The sequence below is a fragment of the Leptopilina heterotoma genome, unplaced genomic scaffold (genome assembly GCF_015476425.1).
Source record: "Leptopilina heterotoma isolate Lh14 unplaced genomic scaffold, ASM1547642v1 Lhet_27, whole genome shotgun sequence".
NCBI lineage: Eukaryota > Metazoa > Arthropoda > Insecta > Hymenoptera > Figitidae > Leptopilina > Leptopilina heterotoma.
This window is the reverse complement of record NW_025110978.1, coordinates 2,015,734-2,026,126: the sequence shown is the minus strand read 5'-3', so window position 1 is coordinate 2,026,126 and position 10,393 is coordinate 2,015,734. Positions and strand designations below refer to the sequence as shown.

Sequence of the window (10,393 nt, the reverse complement as noted above, 5' to 3'; positions counted from 1 at the left end):
CTCGGGAGGGACCGCAGAGATTCGGGACTTTTCGCAACCTCGCATGCGCAATTCATTTTCACAGAGATTTCCACAGAGAAAATATCCCTTGACCAAATGAAATTTAGATAATCCCAATGATAGGAACCACACAAGATTTATGTAACGAAATGCTTCGTTACAAATGGCTTCTGAGGCGTGGAAATGATAATATAGTTGAAATACCGAGATTTTTTTAAAAATCATAACTATTGTAAACATGCAAGAATATAAATTGAAATTATTAAATTTTTTCTGTGGAAAGCAGGTAGGTAGATTGCAACCGTGATAATTCTTTAAATCATTCACGCGCGCATCGCGCGCGTAGGACTTTGCTAGTTAAATATATTCGTAAATAAATTTAACAGAATTTTTGTTTTCTTGCAAAGAAAGAAAAAAAATGAATTGCACTCAATTTTTCATTATTTTACAACCTTATATTTTTTTTACTTATAAAAAATATAATACAATAGAAATTACAAGAATGTAACTTCTAATTTCTTTTTACAAATATAATAAAAATAACTTTTTTGCCTTATTAGAATTTAAATTCTTAAACAATTGATCTTCTCCTGAAGTAGAAAAATTATTGTTTTGGCAGTTTAAATCACTTTGTCATTATGATGAGAAGAAATAAATTGTAACGTGAAAAAAACAATAATTCGAGAATTCAATATTTTCTATATATATAGAAAACAAAAAAATAAACTATCACAATATTTTATCGACGACGAAACTTAAAAAATATGATCATTGGAAGTGCACAATGATATATAATACAAATGAATTTTTTTTTCTTCTCCTTTTTCAGAAATTAAACGTTTCATGTTAATCTTCTTTTTTGAATATCATTCGATAAAAGGGCTATTTGAATATAACTGTGACCCTCACGAAGATTTATTAATCTGAAACAAAAATTTTTTATTAGTTAAATAATTATTTTAAAATTATAATTTAATCAAATCATCTCATAATAATCTATTTAAATTTTATTGAAAATAATAATTGAATTCCTACGAGGTATTTTGAATTCGAATTCTTTCGAGAAAAATTAAAATCGAGTGGAAAATTATAATTGAATTTGGAAATTGCTTTTCTTTGAAAAAAATTTTGTTTATTTATTTTATTACCTATTACGTTCTTGTTGCTGTAATCGCACTCGATCTCCTCTTTTTAGTGGAATTATTATACTCGTGTGACACGAAACTTCTGTAACTGTCTCTGCCGAAACTGTCGCACATTTCGCGAGTCTTTGCGGTATCGATGAACCCTCGGAACTCAATAGAATCCAATATGAATAATTCGTCGATTCTCCGAAGTAAAATATCTGAAAATTTATTTTTGTTTCTTTGTAGAAAAATATTGATATTTTTTACTTTACCAAAAGTAAAGAAAGAAATAAATGAAAATTAATTTAGAAGATTAACAGGGTTGATACAGGTCAGGGAAATCAGGAAAAAGTTAGGGATTTTCATTAAAAGTACTGGGAAAAATTAAATGTTTAGAATTTATAAGAAAATTCTGAATTTTTGTCTTTTTCTTTGCCTCATAAACTATGAAAATACCATGAATTCTAAAAAAAAACCTTTAATTTTTTCTATATTTCTGACAATAAATTATTTTAAAAATTGTTGTGATGTTGATGGGTTTCAATAGAAGTTTTTGAGAACTGCCATAAATTATAAATCATTTAATGAAGAATTTTTTTCTAATTTTAATTTCAATTTTGTTGAACTTAGTTTTAAATTTTTAAAGTTTTAAAGCAATTCTTTCAAAAAATTCAACTATCTTAGTAAATATCAAAATTTTTTCCAGAAATTCAATTATTTTCAAAATTTTTTTTAAAATTCTCCTCAACATTTCAATTATCTTTATAAAGATAATTCGCCGAAATTCAATTATATTCAGGAATTTTAATAAAATTATTTTCAAAATTTAATTATTTTCATAAATAATAATATTCATCACAAGAATTCAATTATTTTCAAAATTAATAAAATTCTTCGCAGAAATTCAATTATTTTTAAAAAATCTAAAAAAAAAATTGTCGTCAACATATCAATTATCTTTATAAATGAATAGCAAAATTCTTCGACAAAATTAAATTATTTTCAGGAATTTTAATAAAATTCATTGCAAAATTCAATTATTCTCAAAAGTAATAAAATTCTATTATTTTCAAAAAATTCAATTATTTAAAAACTATTTTGACAAAATTCTACAGGAATATGTAAATATTTTCTAAAATAATTAAAATTTGCATAAATTTTTTCGAAAAAAATCAAATCTTTGAAACTTTTATAAAAAGTTCTAAAGGTTTCAAATTAAAATCTTGAAAATTTGAGTTTTTCATACTTTTAATTTAAAATTCTATGGAAATTATTTTGTTTAAAAAGCTTAATCGAAATTTTTGAAAATTATTTCAAGTTTTTATTTTCTAATGTATACCTATTTAATTGCAGAATTTCAGAATAATCAAAATTTCGTAAAATTGAATTGAAATGATGAAAATTATTTTGAAGAAGTTACAATAAGAATATTCTTATGATATAAAATAATGATTTTATCACTCGGTCATCTTAAATTGTTATAAAATGTTTTTTATAATATTCTTGAAAAGTTATTGAATTTTAAAAGCTTTGAATTTGAAATTTTGAAAATCTTAATTCCCATGGAAAAATAATAAAGATTAAATATTTATTTAAAAATGCAGTTATTGATGTTTTCGAATCATTTTACAATTAAATGAAATAAATGTAATAGAATATTTTTTTGAGTATTTAATCATTTTTAGAGGAAATCAGAATATTCTTTAGGATCAGGGAAAAAGCCAAAATTTTATATGAAAATCAGGGAAAACAAAATTAAATGTTTGTGGTAACCCTGATTAATTAACGAATTAATTTCAGATTTTGAATTAATATTTTCTTTAATTACCTGCGTTGAGATCATGTAAAGGCCGTTAGTGGTAACTTCAATGGACTTTTCATTCTCGACTAGATGAAACTTGTTGAAATTATAGCGCGATTCGTTTCTCGAACTTTTCACCCAAGGCCCGATGAAAACTGCAGTAAGATAGGAGTTTTCATATTTAAAAAAAAAATTTACAGGCAGAAAACACCAAATAGTGCAAGAACTGACGACTTATACTAACTACCTGAGTCAGTCACGAATTGCTCGGGTTGGGCTCCAACAAAAGTTGCTATCCAGGGACCTGAAAAATATTTTCCCCTCATTTAAATTGTATCCATTTTTTTTTTCGTTTTTTAAAAAAGCATTAAATTCGGAAGAGAATTAATTTCAAGAGGAAAAAGAAAGATAAATAAAAATTAAAAATCACGACAAATGTACCCAATCGCCTGCGACTGCGTTTGGGCCTCCCTTTGTTTTTGTTCTTTCTCGCCTCTTTACCTCTTCCTTCATCTCTGCGTGCTCGAGAACTTCTATATTCACTGCTCTCCGATTCAGTAAATTTATCATTTACATCTTCTTCCTCCTCCTCCGTCTCTTCTTCATCTTCATAGTAATCACTTTTATCATTTTCAAGCAAAAAATCAACATCTGTTGAATTTTTTTTCGCTATTAATAAAGATCTTCGAGTTCGTAATATTTTTTTCCCCCTCATAAACTTTGAATTTTCTTGCTCGAGACTTTGAAAATTATTATCATTTCTGGAATTTAGATTTTTTTCCATTTCTTTTTCATTTTGTTTTAGGCTCTCAACTATTGTTGTTGTTGGCCGTAATGGAATTTGATGATTGAAATCTCTTCTCGAGAACCTCTTCAAATCCCTTGTGTTCATTTGAAATCTCTCGTACGATCGTTGAAGGAAATTACAATTTTTCTCTAATTTCTCATATTTCAACATTAATATCACAAAGTTTGCATTCATGTCGTTTATCTGGAAAAGTAGCAGAAAAAAATATTAAAAATAACATAATTCAAAGAAAAGGAAGAGATAATAAAATTTTTTCATTTTCTTTTGTCTTTTCCGAACTTTTTTTGCAAAAAACTTAATTTTGAACTTGAAAACAAAAAGAAACAAAGAAAGAAAATTCCGATTAGAGTGAATGCGTAATGAAAATGTTCTGAGTCAGATAAAATATTCTTTTACACATAATTTACTGTGTAAATTGTTTCCTTTTAGATTAGCAAAAGTTCCGTCACACGGACATGACTTTGGCAAGTTCAAAAAGGAATGGAAAAGGAAAAAAAATACTAGAACGATTTCCCTTGCCTTATGGAGATAAGTCCATTAAGTATTATTTTTTTTCCGAAGAAAGAAAAATAATAGCGAGATCACCTTGTCTTTTTTATCTTCGTTATTGGTTTTATTTTGCAAAAAAAAATCAATAATTAATATCAATTTTTGGTAATTAATTTTAGAGTTTTATTTTTTTAGTATTTTGTAAATATTTTCTATTCTTAAGTAATTGACTTAATAGATAAATTTTGATAATTAATTTAATAACTTAAATTTGGTTTTTTTGATGAAAAAATTAGGAATTAGTGAACAAAAATACCTGAACTTGTAAGGCACGAATTTCTCCTTTCAAATGAGAGAACACGACTGCAAATGCAACCACTAAAATGAAAATCAGGAGATTTTTTATCCTCTGAATAAATTGTAATTTCTTTGATCCAGAGAGAATAACATTCATATCAACATTCCACTCAATGAGGTTCGTTTTATTTTCTAATAAGGGATCCTTGACGAAAACTTTGATATCATTTTTTGGAGGTTCCATTTTCAAATTTGCGTCCATCCCCTCGTTTTTGAGAATTTTTTTTAAATCTTTTACACTTTCGAGTCATGCGTTTCTAATTAATTGCCTCTTAACCTGAAATGTATTTTTAAAAAATTAATTAAATTTATTTTTATTAATAACAATTTTGTTATTATTTATTTTTCAATAATTTCAGATTCAAAATTTAAAAAATATTAATTATTAACTGTTTTACAAGAATTCAATTATTTTCAGTACAATTTTTATCTTTCTCGAAAGTATTCAATTATTTTTAAAAGTTTCAATAAAATTCTGTGTAGAATTCAATTATTGCGAAAAAATTTTTTAATAAAATTAAATAATAAAATTTTTAACTAAAATTATTAACAAACACGATTATTTTAAAAACATGAAAAAAATTCTTTACAAATTTAAATTACTTTCAAAATTTCCAATTAAAATTGTTTACAAAACTCCAATATTTTCAAAAAATTCAATGAAATTCTTCAAAATATTTATTTTTAAAAGTTTTAATAAAATTCTTTATAGGAATTAAATTATTTTAAAAAAAAATTCTAATAAAATTCTAGATTACAAATATTAACAAACACGATTCTTTTAAAAAAATGAAAAAAATTCTTTATAAAATTCAATTACTCTCATACTTTTTATTTACAATTCAATTATTTGAAAAAAAACTCTAATATTTTCAAAAAATTCAAAGAATTTCTTCAAAATATTTATTTTTAAAAATTTTGATAAAATTCTTCACAGGAATTTAATTATTTTCAATAAGAATTTTAATAAAAATCTCGAAAAAATTAAATTATTTAAAAAAATTTTTATAAAATTTCTGGAAAGAATTTAATTATTTTTAAAAATTTTTCGAAAGAATTAAATTATTTTCGAAATTTTTGAATAAAATTCTGTGTAGTATTCAATTATTTCCAAAAAAATTTGAATAAAATTTTTAATTAAAATTATTTAAAATATTTCAATATTTTCAAAATTTTTTAAAAAATTTCTCGAAAGAATTCAATTATTTTCGAAAATTTGAATAAAATTCTTTGCCAGAATTTAATTCAATTTGAATAAAAATCTCAAAAAAATTCAATTATTTTTAAAAATTATAATAAAATTCTCTGAATAAATGCAATTATTTTCATAAATTTTAATAAAATTCTTCGGAAGAATTCAATGATTTTGAATAAATTAATTTGAATTTAATAAATAAATAAATTTAATAAATTCGGAATTTATTTATTTACTTTTTAATAAGAATTGAAAATTTAATAGAAAATATATTTTTTTGCTTCTGATATGAAATAAGAAAATTCTCGATAATTAATTAATTAACATGAGTAATAACTTGGCAATTAAAATAATAGATAATTATCGGACCATATTTGATATATGTGTAAAATATCATTTATCTCGATAATGTTATCAAAATGCTTATCATATTATGAGAACCTATGGAACGTTGGGGAATGTAAACAAATCGAGCAAAGTAATTCAACCAGAAGCGTTTTTATTAAAAAATTATTAATATTATTATTATTTAGAAAAATTATTAGAAATTAAAAATATTCGATATTTTTAGCAAAACTTTTTTTAAAAAAATTAATTCAACTTTCGTTGATTATAACATTTATTTTTAATTTCTTCGAGTAAATATTACGCTATGTGACGAATGTTTTTCAACAAAATTCATTCGTTACTACATTTTCTGCAATCGTGTTTAAATTATTTCATTCATAATGCAATTCAATTCGTGTCGAAAAAGAAATTTGGCAAAATTCAGAGGCGAAATTAATTTTCAAAAAAAATATAAGGAAAATATTTAAAAATTAAATTTAATATTAAAATTGTTTTATAAAATTCTCAAATTGTTCTGCTAAAATATTTTTTCTACTTTGTAGAATTATTTATTTATTATAATAAAAATAAACAAAATAGCCTTCTTCAATTGCTTTTAATTAAATTACCGAGTCACATTCTAATTGAACGATAAATTGTATCAATTTTTCTTATCAAAACCATTAATAAATTTATTGTTTCCGGATGTGACGCGTGTTTTGCAAACAAATTTTTAAGATATTCTTCTTTCACTGGCAACTTGAAGGAACAAAACGAAAGTTGTGATAACTTTTCCGGACCAACTGAAGTGTTCTAAAAATAATTCAATTTGAATTCATTTTAAGAAACAACAGTTACACACGCGCGCGCGGTAAATAAAACTGTTTCAAAACCGGTTCAAAGAAAAGGAAAAAATTAAATTTTTCAAATTGATTTCAATTTTTTTTCTCAAAGAAAACAAATCGAGATTATTTTCTATTCTTAGTTCACGTTCACTCGGAATCCGTAACAATACTGACTTGAAATCCTCATTTTTCTATGTGTCACACTTTGGAATCTTTGCTCCAGAAAAAGCAAAAGTGCGAAAGTATCACATATCATTTTCCCGAATATTTAAAATAACTTATCTTTTGAACCATTATTCATAATAGAGAGAGAGAGAGTGAGAAAAAGAAATTTTGTAAGCGTTTGCATTCTGAGAAGGACGCAGTTCAGAATAGCGGTACCAATATGCACCGGGTTTTAAAATTATTTTATTTTGAATGTAATTATTGAAACTTGAGAAAAAAACAAATTTCATTTCTTTTTTATTTTTCCAGATTTTTATTTTTCGAGAGTGAAAAAAAAGAAGGAGGATGAAAATAAAGAAGAGAATATTTGAAAATTACTCACACGCATTTCTGATGTTTTTTCTCTCGTCTCTGTATATTAAAAAAAACGGAAATCCTCGGTCCACGATATATGGCGTGGACGCCGTGAATTCGCCTCACGAGAAACTCTTGGTAACATAAGCTTCGCCTTCAAGTCCCATCTTTTGTTTACTATGCTGAGCCTGCCTCCTCCACACACAACGCGGAGTATATTCCGACCGGTTCGTCGGGAGGCAAACGGTGTTCGACTGCCAACTCTGAAAATCCCTAGGTCAGTGGTTGCCAGTCTTACGCGACCGTAGGAGGGTACCGTACGTGTTGGAATTTCAACCTGAGATCAGATTTTCATTTCTATATAATACATAAGATCCAGAACCCCCGGGGATATCTTGTTGCCCTTTGCAAAGAATCGAGAAATTATTTTTTTTTCCGAATCCCATTTTAAAGCACGAGGGTATATAGACATTTTTTTTCTATTATACAATTCTGTCAATTTTGAACGAAGAATATTTATTTATTTACATTATTTTATTCACAAAATAATTATTTAAAGAAAAAATATTCGGTATTATTAGAAGAAATTTTGATTAGGTACTAGGAAAAAAATATCATTTATCTTTCAAATGTTATTTTTTTGTTAATCGAAAATTTGAATAAAATATTCAATGTCTTTTTAAAAGAAATTTTTATATATCAACTTCAATTTTTGAATAATTTCGGATTCAAAATTTAAAGAGATTAACTTGATAACTAATTAATTATCATTATTTATTATTTTCAAAACTTTTAATAAAATTCTTGGCAGAATTAAATTATTTTTATAAATAATAAAATCCTTTGCCGGAATTTAATTATTTTTAATATAATTTTAACACTTCGCAAATAAATTTACCGAATTCAATTATTTTTGAAAATATTAATAAAATTCTTCAAAGGAATTCAATTATTTGAAAAGATTTTAATAAAATCTTTGTAAAATATTCATATAAATTCAAAATTTGTATAAAATTCTTTGTAAGAATTCAATTATTTTTAATTTAATTTTAATTGAATTTCTTGGATGTATTTGATGAATTCAATTATTTTCGTAATTAATAAAATTCTTCCCTTTGCAAAGAATAGAGAAATTATTTTTTTTCAAATCCCATTTTAAAGTACGAGGGTATATTGAATTTTCTTTCTATTATACAAATCTGTCAATTTTGAACGGAGAATATTTATTTATTTAGATTATTTTATTCACAAAATAATTATTTAAATATAAAGAATTCTATATTATTAGACGAATTTTTGATTAAGTTCTATTTTTTTAACTTAAACGGTTTACGAAATCAAATATTTAGACAAAAAATGTTTAGTCAATTAAATTTTATTTATAAGAATTTTTTCATAACGCGGTGCAAAAAAGGGCACTTTTTTTGCACCTTTTTTGGAACAAACTGTAGGCACTCGTTACGAAATATACTATTTCAAATTTCATTTCAATTTAAAAAAAATATTTTCAATATTTTTTTGTTGGTTCTATTTTTTTTTAACTTAAACGGATCACGAATTCAAATATTTAGACAAAAAAGTGTTAGTCAATTCAATTTTATTTTTAAAAATTTATTTCGAATTTCATTGCAATTTGAAAAAATATTTTCTATGTTTTTAATATTTCTAAAGATTCGAACATTTGAATGAAGAATTTTTTTAGTTGTTTAGCCAATTCAATTTTATTTTTAAAAATAATTTATTTCAAATTTAATTACATTTTTTAAAAACATTTTCAATCGTTAATGTCCCTAAAGTTTCGAACGTTTGAATAGGCGATTTTTTTAAATTTATTTTTAATATTATTTAATTCTAATTACTTTTAAAAAATTAGGATTCATTTCAAATTTAATAACACTGCCGTTCATTTAAACGTTCGAAACAATAAATAATAAAAAATGATATAAATATTGCAATTAAATTTTTCTTTGCAGATTGCAATTATTTTCGAAAATAACAACATTTCTAGAATAAATTCACAGAATTCAATTTTTTTTTGAAAATAGTAATAAAATTCTTCCCAAAATTTTAATTATTTAGAAAGATTTAAATGAAATTCTTCGTGAAAATTCAATTATTTTTGTAAATTTTGATAAATTTCTTAATAAGAATTCAATTATTTTTATTATTAAATATTGGAAATATTATTTAAAAATTGCAATTAAATTTGTCATAAAAAACTTAGAAATAAAATTAGACTGTATCGACTACGAAATTGAAAAAAATCGATAATTTTTAAAAATTTGCAATTACATTTCAAATGATTTTTTTTATAGAAATAAAATTGAATTGAATCGAACAAAAAATTAAAAAAGTCTTTACTAAAATTTTTCGGTCATTTAATTCAATTTTATTTTGAAAAATAATTAATATCTCTTATTGAATTCCAATTATAAAAAATATTTTTAATATTTAATGTTGCTAAGTTTTGAACGTTTAAATTTAAACATTAACAATTTTTTAGTCTACTCCATTTTATTCCATTTTTTTCATAGAAATTTATATTACCGTTTCTTTATAGTAATCTTTATATCTTTGGGGTTGATTTTGCATAAAAAGATTAGAGTTAAAAAAATTAGACAAAAAATGAAAGCAATATCATTAACCAAATGAAAAAATCGACTAAAATCTTTTGAAATAGACAAATCTATAATTTTTGCTTCTTAATAAGAAACGATTGATCCATTTTCAGAATTTTATATACTGCAAAACTGACTTGTAAAACCTTGAAAGTTTAGTTTAGTTCCATTCACTCAACTCAGACACTTCATCCATGAAAAAATAATATAAATATTATTAACAAAAGTGAATTAACATCTAAAACAAGTTTTCACATTATAATAATTATAATCAAACTTTAAAGAAGAATTTTCACTTTTTAATTAC

General features: G+C 23.5%; 2 protein-coding genes across 5 annotated transcripts in view; one reads left to right on the top strand and one right to left on the bottom strand.

Annotated features, from left to right (window-relative positions):
• Window positions 1-815: 815 nt before the first annotated feature.
• On the bottom strand, window positions 816-7,633 carry LOC122503828. 4 transcript variants are annotated; one of them, XM_043614546.1, is made up of 7 exons: window positions 7,497-7,633; window positions 4,542-4,859; window positions 3,370-3,919; window positions 3,173-3,232; window positions 2,956-3,083; window positions 1,149-1,345; window positions 816-923 (listed from the first exon to the last, which is right to left on the bottom strand). In XM_043614546.1, exons 2-7 carry the CDS (start codon window positions 4,782-4,784, stop codon window positions 842-844), a joined length of 1,260 nt encoding a protein of 419 aa, XP_043470481.1. In that variant the 5' UTR covers window positions 4,785-4,859; window positions 7,497-7,633; the 3' UTR covers window positions 816-841. The 4 variants fall into 4 exon arrangements, with proteins under 4 accessions (XP_043470481.1, XP_043470482.1, XP_043470483.1 ...); XM_043614547.1 differs by having other exon boundaries at window positions 3,176-3,232; XM_043614548.1 differs by having other exon boundaries at window positions 3,430-3,919.
• The window catches only part of LOC122503826 (MATH and LRR domain-containing protein PFE0570w-like), a 25,010-nt gene continuing 22,226 nt past the window's right edge, over window positions 7,610-10,393 (top strand). The window contains exon 1 of the mRNA XM_043614544.1: window positions 7,610-7,745. The gene's annotated coding sequence lies outside the window, so the exon portion shown is untranslated. The remainder of the gene's footprint in view (window positions 7,746-10,393) is intronic.